Source organism: Strix uralensis, chromosome 7 (assembly GCF_047716275.1).
Source record: "Strix uralensis isolate ZFMK-TIS-50842 chromosome 7, bStrUra1, whole genome shotgun sequence".
Lineage (NCBI taxonomy): Eukaryota > Metazoa > Chordata > Aves > Strigiformes > Strigidae > Strix > Strix uralensis.
The window spans coordinates 40,059,924-40,078,610 of NC_133978.1; the positions used below are offsets into that span (position 1 = coordinate 40,059,924).

General features: G+C 39.7%; 1 protein-coding gene across 3 annotated transcripts in view; it reads left to right on the forward strand.

The window, feature by feature from the left end:
• The window catches only part of DOCK1 (dedicator of cytokinesis 1), a 312,454-nt gene extending 293,979 nt beyond the window's left edge, over window positions 1-18,475 (forward strand). For all 3 annotated transcript variants that reach the window (XM_074875532.1, XM_074875533.1, XM_074875534.1), the window contains 3 exons: window positions 2,566-2,719; window positions 6,861-7,006; window positions 17,275-18,475. In XM_074875532.1, the coding sequence (XP_074731633.1) occupies window positions 2,566-2,719; window positions 6,861-7,006; window positions 17,275-17,370 (396 nt within the window). In that variant the 3' untranslated portion in view covers window positions 17,371-18,475. The remainder of the gene's footprint in view (window positions 1-2,565; window positions 2,720-6,860; window positions 7,007-17,274) is intronic.
• The last annotated feature ends 212 nt before the right edge of the window (window positions 18,476-18,687 follow it).

The following is an 18,687-nucleotide window of genomic DNA, read 5'->3' on the forward strand; positions in this document are numbered from 1 at the left end:
GTGATGCTGCAGGATACACAGCAGCCTGGAAAAACTGCGCTCAAGCTTGTCACGGGTGAGACGGAGTAAATGAGAACCCGTCAGGGATTTGGATGTTGGGATATGTCAGAATAATCTACGTTCAGAAGCGCAGTGTGTGGTCAGCCTCGTAATCACTGGCTCTGTCTCATGTCTGTTTATTAATGGAAGGGTTTGCTGTGTCACTTCTCTTTCATCCAGGTGTCATCACAGTTTACAACCAGCCTGTGCCAGTTGTAGCTGGCAAATAGCAGGCTTGTGCTTGACAGGTCAAAAGTCCAACTTCAGACATTCACCCCCTGACCCCGCACAACTATCTGTTGCCTGATAACAGTCATATTCTAAATTATTCTTCACCCACCACCAATAGGTGGTTATCAGTGGTTTGCTTTCAGGGGGGAAGGATGCATCAATAACCTTATGTATGAATCTGTTCTGGATCCTGTGTTATTCACTCCTAATTGGTTTGTGCAACGTAATCGCAAGCACGATACCAAATTTACAGAGAATATTAAGTGGGAGGCACAGCAGGCGTGTCAGACAGCGGTCATTTCCGTCTCTGCAGAGCTTCTGTTCCTCTTTCCAAAGATGCTGTTGTCTAATGAAATGGGTGTTCCCATCACTGTGATGGACTTTCTTATGCTGGAACTCTTTTTTTTTTTTCCAATCAAATGAATTGTCATGATTGTCATGGAAGAATGTGGAAAGATTATAAAATTGCAGAATTATTTCACAGAGCTCTGATATTTTCTTTAAAAAGAAGCATTCAGAGGCTATTTTGTCTAGTTGTATGGCTTAAATACTTTTTTCCAAATTTCACTGTACTCATAATGAATTTATTGACTGATCAAAACCCAAGCCCTAATTACAGACATCTTGTACTACTATGATCTTATCAGAAGATAAATTAAGCACTTCAGTATGTGAAGATGATCAATAATGTCTTTATAGTTTTCTAGAGATTTATATCTTAAGTACCACATAAACTTTTTTAATGTAAATTCTCATTGCTAGTTCTTTGATTCCATGAGCTGATAGCAAACCTAACACTGAAGCCAGGTAGTTAACAGACCGCTCAAAAGCTTGTGTTAGAAATCAGAATAACAGGCTGTGCATTTTATTGATTTAGTGACATCTAACATCACTCACTATTGATCTTGCTTTCATTAGACTGAAAAAAATTAGCATTGGGTTCATTATGGATTAATGGTCTCCAAAGAATTCATATTCCCTAGCAGAACCGTGATTTATGTGAAGCTTCTGCCAATCACAGAAGTTAAAATTATTTGAGATAAGTAGCTACAGACCAGGTTAACTGGGGAACTTCATTCTAGTTGTTGGATTTTCTCTTGATTCTGGCATTGCAGCTCTCCTAATCAATTAGTGTGTTTTCCTTAGTTGCTTTTTTATAATTACATGCCTCTGAGAAAGTGATTACTTTGCTTATCCAGTCTACTAAAAATATGCTTTAAAAGATCTTGAAAGAAGAAACCTTTGGAGTCTTTAGGACTTGAACTTTAGTATCAGGCAAATTTATGAAAGATTACCCTAAGGTCTTGATGCACTTTCAAAAAAAGTTACATACTTTATGGTCATTCATTTCTCGTAGAAGTCTCAGAGTCAGAATCTTTTATGCAAACCCTTTTAGGGTTTGTTTTCTGAAAATAAAAGGAAGCACTCGTACCTCATTTTAGATTCCTCCTTCACAACATACTTCACAACATACAAAAAAAAAAGGTGAAATGACAAAATTCCCCGAAAAAGCATGAATTGCTGCTGGCATTTTCTGTTTTGTCCTAATGCAGCACCTTGGATGTAATTCCACTCTTAACTTCAGGCTGCTGCTCCATTTTCTGTGATCTCTTAGAAATAAAAAATCCCTTTCTTCACTGTGATTATTAGAAATATGGGTGCCAATGTATGGGTAACAAACAGTAGAGCTCAGAATTAAACTCAGTAAAAGGAATCACGTTAACAAAAGCATTAGTTGCCCATCAGATTACAAGTATCATTTCAGGGATTGATGGAAAATTTAAATGGACTATGAAGCAACGGAAGCAAAACAATAGGGATATTTCAGTGAATTAAATACAAGCACAAACATGCACCATCAAGAAAGTGTTTCTGGAAAGATGATGTGTTCCTCAGAAGTGAGTTTGACCACGCAAACAATTAAAGAAATAAATTGTAAAAGGGAAGTAGAGCCACGTGAGAAGAAAGAGATGATTTTGAGTGCTGTATAATCTTGTGTAAGGATATAAGCTTCCTTAGCTGTTATTAAGCAAGTGTTTGGGGAATTGGCTCATTGCTTCACAGAAAAATTTGCCAGGCTAGGGGAAGATGTGTGCATTAATTCTCATTGTGATTCCTGAGGAGAAGGGAACAACATTTGGAGCTGTGAAATACTGCATTAAATCAGAAGTATTGTATGTTATCATCGCCCTATTACTGTTTAGGAGGTAGTGGGGAAAATGTAGCATCCCAAGGCGTGCTGCTCAGTAACAAGATATATTCCTTTACTGTCTCGCTGGTTTTGTCCCCGTGCAGATCAGCCCACTAAGACCACAGAGACCTAAAAGTCAAGTCATAAACGTCATTTCAAGTGAAAGACGTTTCTCCGTCTCTCCATCACCTCCCAGCTCCCAAGTGACGCCACCCCCAATAACTCCACGGACAAAACTTTCTTTCAGCATACAGTCCAGTAAGTCTTTAATTTTAACTGAATTTTCTTTTTCTAGCAAATTTTGTGCAAAACAACTTCTAGTGGGGAAATGTGTTTCCTCAGCATTACGTTGCACCTTGGTTTGAGTCCTTTGAGTGAGTCATTTTGCCATCACCACAGAATTGCTTGCAGGAACAAGAACTTACCTCTTAACATCATACTGCTTGCATTTGCCAGCAAAAATTATGTCAGCGTTTTACAAAAGCAAGCAAAATTGTTGCATTGAAAAGATTTCTTTTCAAGTAATCATTAGCGATTACTTAGGTATAGAGTAACTGTAAAAAATTAGTGTTGTACTTGATTCTATACTGGATTTAGGGTATTTTGGAGCATAAAAGCTGAAAAAATAATCTTTTAACGTAATTGTGCCTTAAAAGAGCTTCTGTTTGCTACATAGTGAGTACAAGCCAGAGGGGGAAAAAAAAGTCAGTCTTTCTGATGTGTTTTTTGTTTGACATTGACATCTATCACTCAGTTTTTCTGTAAAATATCGAGTTTGCTTCATTCTTCAAGAAACCCTATTGCAAAACTGGGTGTAATACAACACCTATTTCTTCTACAGTGCTGTTTTCCAAAAACAGTGATTCAGAGTTCTTGGTTGCTAGCATGTGGCAAAAAAAAAAAAATATCTTTTTGATACATGTACTCAAATGCTAGTGTGATAGTCAAGAGTAAGATGTTAGTGATTAGAAGATCAGTTTTAAGAAAAAAATCTGTTTGATCAAGGTCACTGTATTTTATTGACTTTTTTTGATATTCAAAACCTTTTCCCTTAAATAGTGTTTTAGAAAGTTCCTGTTGCCAGTTGGAGATACATGTCCTGTGAGCAGGAATGTGTTTATTCTACAAATCTACAGCAACAGATTTGTCTTCTAAAAGGCATGTGGCTTTGTTGTAATGATTTGAAATTGTTGGTTGCAAACATGTGAAAGAGGGATAAGCAAGTGCAAATCAGTGCAGCATTTCCTTTGCAGAGTCAGACACCCGAAACAAGTATTTTGATAACTTTTTTTACAGTTTTGATAGCCAAAAACTACTAGTATGCTAAAACCTGGAAACACAGAGAAGTAGAGTATAAATACTCCTGCAAAAAATGCTCTTTGAACTGGATTATTTCTTCCTGTGTACATTTTATTAAAACTGACTTGATCTCTTATTTAAAAAAGTACCTGAAGCTATCATATATTTCTGGGCATATTTATGTCTGTGTGCTGATGATTTATGAGTGTGATGTAAAATAGGTTCAGCTTGTTGAAAAATCCTTGAGACTTGTCCATAATCGTTTGAGGAATTGTAGTGATAAAAAATTTTAGGAATTCCAAGGATAAAGAAGTTACTTGAGTGCACAAATTGGCTGAAAGCAGTTAACGGGTTGCTAAGCAATACTGCTTACTTCTTAGCTGGCAGTTTAGGAGAATGGAGTGTAAAATTTGGTCATTAGGTTAAGATGAAAAAAGAGTCGTCTAACTGATGTCTAGCCAGCCCAGAAATACTCTCAGTGGCACATGTCCAGTAAGGAATAAATTTTCAGGCCGTACTAGCCTGATGAAACACCTTGAATAATGACAGCAAACCAGAAATGATGCGTAATTATTTGTATAGTGACTGAGTTAGTGAGGTATAGTTCAGCTGAATTGAGCAGGAGAAAATTAATAGATCTGTAGCAAATAGATCTTCTTGAAGCACGACTGAAAATTACTGAAGTTTGTGTTCGATACCTGTTTCTGCAGTAGGGTAGATGACTCCTGGCTTTCATTAAGCCGTGTGAGAGATTAGCTAGTGAGGGCAAATAATTTTTTTCATTATAGAATACTGTTTTTCTACTAAATAGTTTGCCAGACTGAGTGCAAATATGTTGTCAATGTATATTATGAACTATTCATCTGGATGGAAATACTCTGTCCACATTTACAGGGGTTTATTGCTGTCTTGCAAGGAGGATGAGGTTGTGAAGGTGCCATGCTGTAGGAACACAGTGAGGGGCTCCAGAAAATTATTGCTGTAACAGGAGCTGGGGAACGTAAGGAGAGGGACGGAAGCAGAGCAGGATGCCGTTGCATGGACAGTTGGTGACCATCCAGGTTGTTCAGTGTATTGCAGATGTTAGAGTTGCCTCCACGCCTTGTTTCCTCTGAAGCTCTAGTGAAAACATGGCTCACCTGCCTTTCCATGGGTCTTCCAAATGTCAAACTTAAAGAAGCAAAGGGTTTGTGTAATTCCTAACAAAATTTGCCTTACTTTCTTCTCAGTAGCACCTATTAGTCTACATGTAATAGCTTAGATGGAGTTAGTAGATACTGTAATATCATGTAAGATATAAAGATGAAGTGTTCAGAGCAGTTAAATTCACTTTATCTTTGGGTAGTCGTATGTTATTATACTGATTTTCAGTTTCTGCCGAAGGAATGTGTACAGTGAGACCTAAAACCATGGCTTGTTTACAGTAAATACTGAAAGAAGGTTTCCTTTTCTGAAGCAAGATTCAAGGTTCTGCTAAAGTTCTAGCTAAAGCTACAACTCTAAAGAAAATCTAATTTTTCAAATATATGCCTGTATTATCTTAAACTACTAATGGAAAAAAACAAACAGATACATGTATAGATAAATACAGAGACAGATAGAGAGATATACATGTAGTTGTGGGTGAGACGTGCAGGATGTATGTCAAGGAGCTGTTCTGTGAGATTCACGGTCTCAAATGCCTGTGATCTTTAGATGTACAGTATGGCTGCAAAATTCATACAAAATGAACAGGGAGCTTCATTTGCAGCATCAATATTAGTTACAAATGCGTAGCGTTGTTTTCCAGTTACATGTTTAATGACCTGAGCTTAGCAGAAGTAGATTCTGATGGAGATATTTACAGGGAAGTATTATGCAAGTTTGAGAAATGGAGAAATATCCTATATGTGTAGAAAAGAATTAGAAACAGGAGCAATGGAAAAAGCAATGAGAAATTCAGGTCCTGGAGGACAAACAACACTTTCCAGTCTGATGTAGAAGTCCCAGAATGGAAAATATTCTTCATTCTGGCGTAGTTGAAAGTTCAACTGAAAGGATAAAGAGTAAAATTACAGTTTTCAGTGACAAATCAATACAGCCACCTTACAGTTCAATTGTGTTAGTGAGAGGGCATTTTAGAGAACAGTAAAAGGACAGTTTTTGTAAGATAGGAACCTTGCAATAAAAATATCTGCATAAACAAGTCCTACACTTGTTTCACAAATAACCCCTGTAAAATAAAAGTAACCTTTTTTCATTTCCTAAATGAAAACACTTCCCTAATTTATCAAAAATAAATTAAGTTTCTTATCTCGTAGAGCTCACAGTGGGTTTTGCCTGTGTTAAAATGACTGAATTACCCTGAAATACACCGTGGGTGGATTTCTACACAAAACCCTATGTATCACTCAGGCCTCAATAAACTTTATTGTCCCTCAGGCTATTTGCCTTTACAGCACGTACCTGCTAGGATTTATCTGCTAAGAAAAGGGAACCTTCCACCTAGCAAACAGTAATAATAAATGTTTTGTACTTTCTCTTGCGTGATTTTATTTACTCAACAACTAATGACTGCTCATTTATTATAGTTACCTGGAGTTTGAAAGTTTTTGAGAGAGATCTAGTTAATTACAGGCTTTCATTTGTGCATTTTATTAACCAGAAGCTTTTATTTTACTGGGGGAAAGCAAATAAAGCTTAGCTCAATTATATTTTCTTAGTGCACTTACCAAAACTTCTATTGTGTATTAATGTACAAGGTGAAAATGCAGTTGCTTGCAGATGAGAAAAATATATTTGCTAAGCTATGAATATTTTGGCATGAAATCTGAAGTAAAAATTATTAAAAAGAGGGGATTGTTAAGGTATTTTGAGTGTATCCTAAGAGTTAGCCCAATGTGGCTCCACGGGGCATACTTCCCCTCCATGCAGGGGTTGCTTCATTTGTTCTACTTTCCTCCTCATTAGATGAGCTGCAGATAATTACAGAGGCAGTGAAGAGCGAAGATATCACATGTGCAGCATTATCGCAGTATCAATGCCGTAAGAATTGGCACAGTCTGTGTCTTTGGATTCAATCCAGTTATTGAAAGAGTTAACTCCATGTTGATTTTTACAGATCTGGAGCTGAATGGTATGTCCAGCTCCGACATCCCCGACATTCCTCCTCCTCTGCCTCTCAAAGGAAGCATGGCCGATTATGGGAACCTCATGGAAAGTCAAGACTTGATCAGCCCAACGACCTCCCCTCCTGCCCATCAAAGGGTGAGTCCCAGAGAGGATGATCATTTTCTGCAATTTTCTTTGCTTTTGTACCTTGAACAATCCACAGGCTGCCTGCAGACGTGCCAGCAGATCCAGACGTTTCTGCAGTTTCAAACAAGTGTCTGGAGTGTGAGGGAACAGCATTGCTCGTGGGGACCGACCTGACGGGAGGTTGGATTCATTCTAGTGGAGAAGACTAAGCAAAATGTTGTTAGCTGTGTTGATAAGGGAGCTTTAACCGACAGGATATAGTCTCAGCAGCAAATTAGATTTAATAGCCTTTCAATCCTGTCTCAGGAAAGGAAATAAAACATGTACCTGACATCTTTCCTTTCTGGAGCTCTGTTCTGTTGACATTCAATTGCCACTCGTTTCCTAGAGGCAAACACACGTGCCCCCTCTGAGGGAAGGAGCTCAGAAACACTCTTCATCATCAACAGGGTTTTCAGCTTTCTGAAGAAAATACACTTTTTCAACTTCATTTCCTGTATCCTGGAAGCTTTTAGAAATAGTTTGGTCCTTTTCTTTAAAGCAGCACTTTTGAGAAGGGCCGTTAATTTTCTTTTTGAAGAAAAAAATATGTTTTAAAGAGGTGTGGTAGGTTGACCCTGGCTGGACGCCGGGTGCCCACCAAAGCCACTCTGTCACTCCCCTCCTCAGCTGGACAGGGCAGAGAGAATGTAACGAAAGGCTCACGGGTCAGGACAGGGACAGGGAGATCACTCACCAATTACTGTCGTGGGCAAAACAGACTCAACCTGGGAAAAATTTAATTTATTACCAATCAAATCAGAATAGGATGAGAAATAAACCCCAAATCTTAAAACACCTTCCCCCCACCCCTCCCTTCTTCCCAGGCTCAACTTCACTCCTGATTTTTCTCCCTCTTTCCCCTCAGCAGCGCAGGGGATGGGGAATGGGGGTTGTGGTCAGTTCATCACCCGTTGTCTCTGCTGCTCCTTTCTCCTCAGGGGGAGGACTCCTCACACTCCTCCCTTGCTCCAGCGTGGGCTCCTCTCTCCATGGGCCCACAGGTCCTGCCAGGAGCCTGCTCCAGCGTGGGTTTCCCACAGGGTCACAGCCTCCTTTGGGCACGTCCCCCTGCTGCAGCGTGGGATCCTCCATGGGCTGCAGGTGGATTCTGCTCCCCCGGTGACCTCCCTGGGTGTAGGGCACAGCTGCCTCACCATGGGCTGCACCACGGGCTGCCGGGGAATCTCTGCTCCTCTCCCTCTTTCCTCACTGAGCTGGGTGTCTGCAGAGCTGTTGCTCTCACATTCTCACTCCTCTCTCCGGCTGCAATTACAAAACTTTTTCCACCTTCTTAAATATGTTATCCCAGAGGTGCTGCCACCTCACCCAGTGGCATTGGGTCCATCAGACATGGGGGAAGTTTCTAGCAGCTTATCACAGAAGCCACCCCTGCAGCCCCCTGCTACCAAAACCTTGCCATGCAAACCCAATACAAGAGGTTTTCTTTTCTTTGACTTTGAAATGTATAACTTTGGCCAAGCTGTTATACTGTGGAAAAATTCTCAGTGGTAATGATTCTTTTCTGTTTGCAGAGATATCTTCCAGGATTTCTCTGAAGTTCGTCATTCAAATGAAATTCTGTTGAGTAATTTACTTTTCAGTAAATTTCATGGTTAGAGAAAGCATTCCTAATCTTAGCAGACAAACAGTCAGGCAGGAATTTAGTTTTAACTCTGGGAATAGTTTCGTTTAACACAGGCTATCACAGTGTACTACAGTACACAAGTCCAGCTTTTTCCATGGTTGAAATTGTAAATTGTTGTAGGAATTCAGTATTTTCAGGCTAAATGGGTTAAAAAGACAGCTATAGAAGTAACTTCAGGAATGTGAGTAGTGTTATTCAAAACACAATGTTTTACTCATTATATGCATATATTGAAAAATTCTCTATTCCCATCCTCTCTTCCACAGTTCTTCCCCGTGACTGGATGGTGTTAGTAAATATTTTCACTAAATTTTTTTGCAAACACTTTTCCTCTAATTTCCATCAAAGTATACTAAGCTCTTACCCATTTCCCTGGCTTCTCTCTCAGGGGCCAGCTCTCACTTGACCTGAATACAGACCTCTAAGTGGAAAATTACAGAATGTACAGGAGGGCTTCCAGGGGTTTTTGTTTAAGGAATCCATCTACCTAAAGAAACCTGAGAAATTCAAATTAGGTTTCAAATTTCTTGAACTCCTTATTGTACGAGCTCCAGTGCAGTAAATTCATTCTGTATGATACAAGTTTTAGGTCATGGTGTAGTTCAGGATTGATAATGTGAGTTCAATTTTTAGCTAAAAAGCATTAAACAGTGAGATGATAAAACATATGGTGAGAAATGCAGTTGCAGTAGATGGGTTCCTTTTCCCTTCCTTGCGAGGCTGTTGGAAGGGGTTTCCACTCAGTGGACAAATGCTAGATATTTACTACTTGCAGATGCCATCATGCTGCGATGGTTGGAGTCCAGACCTGAAGACGACTCAGGTTCCAGCTTCAGTCTCGTTGCAGTTGAAGATGTGACCTTGTGCAGCTCCTCTACCTGTCATGAGCAGGGTTTCCGCATCATTAAATGAAAGTTCATAAAAATAGTAGCAATATGCTCTCTTAGTTTTTTGAAAAGCTTTATTCAGGTCTTAATATTTTTTCTCTTTACTGTCTTCACTGCTCAGCCTCCTTTCATTTTTTTTAATACATTTTGTAATTGTAAAAATGGACGCCATTGTTTAATGGCAGTGTTGAAAGGCCTCAGGATTTAAGCATACCTTAAATGCAATCAAGTATAGGTTATATCTCCCTAGCTAATTGTCCAAAATTTTCTTCAGTATCTGCATTTTTATACTTTCCAAGATGAGAGAATGTAGTTTCAAAGTCTGGAAAATGGATCTAAAGCAGATTTGTCACAGAGCCACGTGTATTTGTCTTAAAATTAATTTTAGGAAAGGCTTCTAGTCTTATAACAATAATTCTGTGCATTTATTTCATCAGGCTTGTAGGAAGGAAGCTGTTACAGAACATAAAGAAAATGAGTGGTGCTGGGCATGAAAGATCAGATGGGTAAATTCTTATTGCTGCTGTGATTAAATCCCACTCCGCAGTTTTTAATGCCTTGTGTTTCATGGGTCAAATAGCTACATACTTCATAACTTTGTAATTCTCTGCCTAGTAAACTGATCATCTTTTAAATTACACAGGCTTTGTATCAGTGAAGAAAAATCAGTAAAAAATATTATAGATAAGATTATCTTAGTAGCTTTTTAAACTGGAAATATCTCCTTGTATGAGAAATTATTACATTGTTCACTCTGGTTGCCTTGCAGTCAGTTATGAAAACCAAAAAAAAGTGCTGTAGTGAACTGAAAAGCATGCAGTGATAAATGCATCAAATATTTCAAATCAAACTGCAGGCGATGGTGTCATTTAGTGTTTGAGATGGTAATCAGGCTACCTTAAGTCTTTTATCCAAGTGATCATCTAATTATAATTTTCTGATTGTCCTCTTATTCGTTGTTAACTGTGAGACCCTTATATATATTTTCTTGCACTGTATGATTTGTTCTGCTAAAAATGTCCTTAATAATATATGGGAACATAAAAACAGAAGTCTACGACTCCTGCAAGGATTATTATTACATCAAGGGATTCCTTTAGGCACTTCTCATTCTTTATGGGTTCATCCGTACCCTTGCATACAAATCAGCTGCCTGCTTAGTATTCACAGCGAGAGGAGAAACTCAAAGAAAATAGACAAAGGAGCACTTACATTTATAATATCAGCTATAACACTTACTAAGCATCAGATAATGGTTTGGATGAGAACATCTTGATCAGTCCAGCCTAGATAGAGAATTTGGCAAGGAGGGACAGCAAAGGCTGAAGCGGTGCATGATGCGAGGGCCGGAACGGTCTCGCGTGGCTGATGGTGATGGCGCTTATTTTGACTCAGCTCCTGTTGCACGAGGAGCATTTGGAATGGTTATTTAGATATAATGGAAGTGTTTACACAGAAGGAAAATTCCAGGGGGATTTTTCGTGCGTTGGGATGCATATACTGCAGTGCTGATCATTATGTCTTACATTAGCTGCAGTGAGCAAAAAATGACCTTAAAGGCTTCAGAAAAATGTCCTGTCCTCATGTGGACACAGCAAAGAGTGGGGGCTGAAAACCCAGCAGAAACTACAGATGCAGCAGGTAATTAGGGAGAAATCCCCTTCCTTCCTGAAGTGCAGCTCCTGGCTTCATGCCCCCACAGCAGGGGCTGGTGGGGAAGCCTCTGAGCATTGTGGTACCACCTGCTCAGGCCCCCAACGCTGGTTTGGTGGCTGGTTTGGTTAGTGGCTGGTTTGGTGGGTGGCTGGGTGGGTGGATGCTTGGGTGGCTTGCTAGCTTCCTTACCACAGCAGCGGGAGGACAGTTGTTAGGAACGTTATTATCCCATGGAAAAAGTGAAATCGGGAAAAGTGCATTATTAACCCGTTATTTTAAATTAGAAAGTTGACTTTATGGACTGCATTTGCTCACAAATATAAATAAACGTCTCCTCTTCTATCTGATACTTCAAATTTTTACAGAACAGGCTCTCTGACCAAAGGCTTTCCATGATGCATAGGAGTATATAATGTGTCTAAAAGAAAAAAGATAAAAATTTGTTTTTTATTTACCATCTGATCATTATTTTTGCCTGCTGGACATGGGAAGCATTGCAAGCTTCCTTCAGTCTCCTCAGCTGGGCCGGGGTTTGGTGGGTTAAAGCTCTTGCTGAGCAAAATGTTTCTAAAAAGCTCACAGTCACTTTTTAATAAGTCTCAAAATCAATGGACTGCCACTGCTTATTACAGGATTTTGAGTGAAAAATGTGTTCTTCTGCTGTCTGCCTGGAGATATAAAGCCTGTGATGTGTCCCTGAGCAGCACCCTTGATTTTGTTTCGGAAAGGGCCGTGTCGCTGCCCTCGGCGCTACGCGGGATCAGGCTGTGGGTTTTGCTCTGGCCAATTGGTAATGCATTTGTTTATTGCTCTCGCAGGGCCCGGGCCTTCACTAAGAAATAGAGTTTCAGTCTGGAATCTAAACCTAATTCTGAGGGTATTGCTCATAACTCTTGAGGTCTGTTTATATATGGACCAGATCAGAAAAACAGTGCTTTTGAAAATCGAGTTAGCCAGCACGATCTGAAATACTAATAGCTTCCACATGCAGAAATGTGGTTCAACAGAGGGAAAATTGCATTGGCCATGCTTTAACACAGCTGACACGCGCTGTCCTCCCTGCCTGAGGGGTGCAGACCTCTCCTAGGTCCAGCTTTTCCCCTCATCTGCTGCCGTCACCCCCGTGGGAGCACCCCTCCAGGGAACACCCCACCGCTGCCCCAGCCAGGCTCCTGCCAAAAAATGCCATGGGGAAAATCACAGAATCACAGACTGGTTTGGGTTGGAAGGGACCTTAAAGACCGTCCAGTCCCACCCCCCTGCCACAGGCAGGGACACCTTCCACTAGCCCAGGACACGGTTGGCTTTCTGGGCTGCCAGCGCACGTTGCTGGCTCACAGTCAGTTTTCCATCCACTGATACCCCCAAGTCCTTCTCCTTGGGGCTGCTCTCCAGCCACTCCTCGCCCAGCCTGGATTTGTGCTTGGGATTGCCCCGACCCATGGGCAGGACCTTGCCCTTGGCCTTGTTGAACTTCATGAAAATCTGAGATACTGATTGAAGCAATTCACCGTTGCCCGTTTTGAGGGATCTTTCACGTTGCCCAAGGAGGGGATGCTTAGCATGCAGCGGGTGGGAGCACACAAAGTGCACCTCTGCAGAAGGACTCTTAAAATTACTTTCTTTTATCAAGGTACACTCCAGCAAGGGCAGCTAATGGCTGTGATACACAGTCAAATGAAAGTCCAATGAAGTATGACAACAGAGTTTAAACACTCATTTTATCTCGGTTACCTGTAGTATTTTCCACATAACTTTGCTCCCTGGGTCAAACTTTGCTCCCTGGGTCAGAGAGACAATTAGCTTAAACTCTCTATAATTTGGTTCAGATTAGTGGAGTTAGGTTAATTCTCTCCGCTGGCATATTACCATGCTCTCAGAATGGGAGTGTTATTCCGCCAAGACCTCACATTATGTGTTATTTTTCACTGCAGATATTAAATAAGCAAGTTGCTGCTTGTCAGGCAACTCGGCTCTATGCTAAAAGCAACGGTGTAAGCGAGAAGGAGCAATTCAGAGCTCAGTATTTGAAAGCATTTACACAGTCCCATGTAGTTTGTAGCCTATTTACATCTCATTTCTACTGCTTCTGACCTAATTAGATGTGTTAATCCTTCAAACTAAAGTGCTTTTGATTGGATCTCCATAGCTTGTCATATTGATGACCATTTAACTTTATAGAAAAATGTAGTTACACAGGAAGAAATCTCTTACAGTGTCACAGGGACCATTTTGGGGAATGAAATTTTCATTTTATATTTTCAGTTGGTGTTTTTTAGTAGTATTTTCTGATTGAAAAAGAAAAAAATTATTGTATCTTGCTTCTTCACAGACTAGAAAAAACCTGCATTTTTCATTTTTAATTGATTTTTACTGCATCCTGAACGTGTATAGTGTAGTGTAGTTTATATCTGTAAGAGAATGGAGACAAATGTTTTTAAACCTCATTCTTCTCTGTATCAGGAAAAAAACAAACAAATGGGAGCAATTTCATGTTTGAAGCAAAAGGAACAGATTGCTTCTGTGTTGCAGATGTGCCTTTTACATAAGGTTTCTGCTTCCCCTGAGGTACCCATGAGTCAAGGATTCTGCCCAAAATAGGTTTGAATGTGAACCAGCAGTCTCTATCGAAAGTAAAAGCATGCTTCAAGATTCGGTGAGTTCACAATTAACCACTGAAATACAAACATGAGCTCTGCAAAGCAGTTCTTAATTAAATGTAAAATCAAGGGAAACTCTATTTTGTCTTTCGAAGGGGAAGCATAGCAAAAATGAACTTCATAAAACTAATAATGATTTTCTGAGTATGATATTAAAGGAGAGAGAAAGTATGCTTGAATTTCTTCCTGTGCTGGAATAAAAAAGAGTGCGTATTGGTCCTGGAGTGATGGCTCGATTTGGAGCTACACCAGTTCCATATTGGCATGTTTTGTTGTGGTAATTTCTCAAGAATGTTGCCCCGACGAGCATTACACATCCTACTTAATATATTCATTGGTAGCTTATTATATAAAAGAACATGTACTAAATTTATCCAACTTTCTAATGGAAATTGTAAATTCAATTACAATAATTATCTACCTATCTCTGTTATTTCTTTCTGCCTAATTTGCTGGCGGAATCTCAGCTCTGGTAGGTTTTGTGCTTGTTATTCATAGCATATATATAGTTAGCTTATTCTCATTGTATTTGCATTGTATGTGTTCTTCAGAAGGAGGTTTTCAGGGATAATTTGATTGTTCTCTGATCAATATGAAGGGCTCATTTGTTTGAGAAATGCCTTTGATCTAATTGAATTGAGAATTATTGCCAATATACTGTTATTTAAATTCAAAATGGATTTTCACAAATGATGCTATCAGCAAAGTTAGTTTTTTCTAGTGATAAATACGAAGTTAAAAGTACCATCTGAGTGGAAAGCACTGAGAAATTTTTATGTTTTATAAAGTGTTTTGGAGGGGCACGTGGTTTATTTGGTCATGAAATTAATGTCATTTCCATGAGGAGTTCTTGCATGTTGTACGCTGATGTTCTGCAGACCACCAGCATTTCCCAAGGTTTGCCCAGAGTCCCTGCCTGGGTACATGACTGTAACGAAGCAGTTTCTCAAAGATTTTGAAATCTGCAGATCACAATTGAGTGTGTGAGGCTAAGTAACGTTGACAGTCCAGCTCTTATTCAGGTGCCTTATTGGGGATTCAGGAGGTAACTTAACACACGAGGTTAAGAAAAGTATTTGGTCAAGTAGAGGAAATAATATTTAATAGTTCTAAGTGTAATACATAAGAGACAGATCAGCAGTGGTATTTTATTAAAAAAAAAGAAAACACTTAAGTTTTGCATTTAATAAAATAAAAATATTATTTTATCTGCATTTCATATTAGTCTGTTGACTTGATTTTCTGACTCAGAGATCACTGTGTCCCACTGTAAGTCAGCGATAAACAGTGCAGGATTTTGAGCCTGCTCTGGGAAATGAATACTGCTTACTCAGCAGGGTTTTCTTGAAGTGTGCATTTCAAGCAGCAGTGCCCTTTCGAGGCTCAAACCTTTTAATAACCTGGTTGTTTCTTCAAAAGAGCTTGGATGAACTTTCACCGGAGTGTGAACATGAAAGTCCTGTCCTCGTGGGTGAACAGGAGGCTTCCCCTGGGAGAGGCGGCTTTCCAGGCAGGGCACCCCCGGGCTCCAGGCTGTTTCTCATTCAGTAGCAAATTAAAAAAACAATTGTTTTCTGAGTCGCTAACTCAGAAAGCATTTTGTAAGCAAGGAGGAAGGTGAGAGCACGTGCGTCACTGCGTTGGTGGTGTTCCTGGCAAGACTGGCGAAGTGGAGAGTGGACGGTCTTCGCCATGGCAAAATGGAGAGACAAGCTCAGGGCATGGCCAACCCGATGATAGTTTGCAATCCCCGTTCGTTTGCCATGGCGGGGAGCCAGGAGGAGTGCGGAAAGTTGTAAAACAGATTGGAATGTGTTTCTTTCCAGGTGGGATATGGGAAAAATATTCCATCAAAAATCCTGCCTTCCTGGCTCTGCCAGCATGCAGTCTTACCTTTCTGTTTAGTCTACGATTTGTAAAACTTATCTGGTAAAAGCTCTGGATTTATAACCTTACACTGTCTTTAAATCTGCTTTGAAGAGGGCATTCAGTTACCTTAAAGATTCTTTTTTCCTTCTACTCTTACACATCTCTGAAAACTCCCAGTCACAAGGTTGCAGGAGCGTTAGAGACTCTCCGCGCTTCTCCTGCCACACAGCAGAGGAACGACCAGACTGTCCTGACCATCACCCTGGACCACTCTACTTTTTGCATAACAGCTTTGGATAGCTTTTAAAGGAATGGGCTTGTTTCGTACTCACTTTCACATGGTTTATAGGTTGTTTATATACCTATCTCTTACTGTGATTGAGAAATCGTCGGTTATATATTGTCCAAAACAATGAAAGTTGGAATAGAAGGTTGCAAGCGCAGTGTAACACTAAGGCATTTCAGATGTTTGAGCTGTTCTTGCAGCGGTGATTAAGGAAATTTGGCAGAGTTGGTGCGCGTTGTCAGGTTTGAAGTGTTCATGCCTGGAGCCAACAGTTCAGTACAGGGTGGGTAAGGCGAGATGGGTACGCTGAGACACAAACAAGTGGAAATGAAAAAGTGTCATTGTGCTTGGAGGAGAAGAAAAGGCTGAGTGAAGGAAGAATCTTAGGAAAAAGCAAAACCAAAGCAGCATTTTTGAGCTGTCACACTGAAGTACAGCCTCAGCGCAGAGATGGGAAACTGTAATGGGTGTGTAGCCAAAATGCGGTAGGAAACCTGACTGCAAAGTGTGCGAGGAAATTGCAGTGTTCTCAAGCTCTTTCTGAAACAGATTTATCATGTATGATTGAACATTATGAAAAAAAAAGTCTTAATTTCCGTAATGACTTTGTTAATTTGTCCAATTAGCCGGTGAATCTAACTGAGGGTGCTCTTGTTCTGTTGTATCATATATGGAGTGGTTTAATGTATGTATATTTGAACAGTCTGGATTTCTGGTTTGAATATTTTAATTATAACTGAATGCGTAACAGTAAATTGCAAGTTACTTATCTCTTTAAGGGTTTCCTTATTTTTTTTAATTATTTGTGTTCTAAATGTGCAAAATACAAAAATAATAGAAAAGCAATGAAGCTGTTGCTTCAGCTTGGCTTTTAAGCTCTGTAGTGCACAGAGGCTGAGGGCAATCGATACAGACCAAGAAATCAATATCCTATCATGATGTAAAGTGGGGAATTATAAACTTCTTCAGTGCTCTCAAAAGATTTTTCCTGAAATACTGAGCTAATTAATCATGAACCCTTGAGAGATTTTTTTCGTTGTCAGAAATAAAAGTTATATTTTAAGCTAATGGCCAAGAGCATTCGGTATTCATAGTAGCAAATTCTGCGGAGAAGCTTTCAGGAGTCAGATGGCTACAGACTTACCCGCTGTCTCTGGCAGTTATATATGAAACAGCAAATGTTTTAAAAATCCATTCGTTGCTAACAGTCTATCAAAATTGGTTTCTTCCAGCACCTGCCACCTCCGCTCCCCAGCAAGACTCCCCCGCCTCCACCTCCAAAGACAACTCGGAAGCAAACGTCTGTTGACTCTGGGATTGTCCAGTGAAGAAGGAAGCGTTTTTTTCCAAAGATAAAGCTGTAACAATTCATTTCCCTAAGTATTTTATGGTATATAATGTTTACCTCATTCAGGCGTGCAGTATCTAACATTTAGTGCAATGACTCTAACTCCATTTCTAGCCGCATGTTGGAAACAACACTACATCACCCCTCTTTCTGGGGTTTTTCCCTCCCATAACTTGAAAGAAATCTGAATTTCTACTTGAGACTGGGAGGCGTTCATCAACTGACAGTACCCTCTTCCTAAACCTTCTCCCTGCTTCTTCTGAATAACTTCAGGCACACAGGTAGCTGTGGAGATTAAATGAGAGTTGAATATTTTGTACCTAAAGCGTTTAGGTAGCTGTGGAGTTTCAAATGAGCTAAGTATTTTGTACCTAATCTCAGTGTACATAGAATTCAATGACGATATTCACACTGAATTCAGTGCACGTTGGAACGGGCTTCACAGTAAGGAGAAGCTGCCATAGGATTTCCCCAAATAATGGTTCTGCCCAGGGCTAAAAATCAGACACAACTTATTTGTGAAATGTGCCTTCTCTTTAGTTGTTCTGTATTACAAATAAACTGATTGCTAATGGGCTTTTGTACAATTAGCCATCGGTGATCAGTCGTTTCCATTTTCACTCAGTTGGCCATTCTGGGCATTGATCAGTGGGTGAGGGCAGGGAAGCCTCTTGGCTGCTGATGGCCACGAGCGTATAGGAAAAGCACCAGAGTAGGCAGATAGGAGACTCCTGGTCCTTCTGAACCCAGCAACTGAGTACAGGAATGGGAAAAGCTTTTTTTTTTTTTCTTCTTTAATGTGTAATATTTCATGTGGATTAGGATGAACTGAATGGAATCACTTTGTCCTTGTGCCATCATTCTGTACAGCGTTTGTATATATGATGGTTTTTAGAATGTTTTAATTTTTATGGTGCCTGCTTTTCGTGTAATAATGAATTAATGTACCTGCAAAGAATATGCCTTACATATTTTTAATTTCCTAATTGCTGAAAGTGTAAAAAAAAAAAGCAATTTTTTTTTTCCAGATATTAGGCTCTGAGAAATATTGGACAATGATGGGGTGGGGTGCTGGGTGGGAGGAAGGAAACTAACTTTATACTCTAGCGTTTTTTATTGTCATCACTTTTATTTTTTACTATCTACAATCTTTTTACTCTTACGGTAGATTGTTTTTAAATATACCACTGACTCAAAAAATAAAATATTATTTTAAAAGCTTGTCTAAGAAAATGAACGTATTTCCTTGGTATTTTTGATCCTCATTGCAGAATTTAAGGAACTATTGCACTCTATA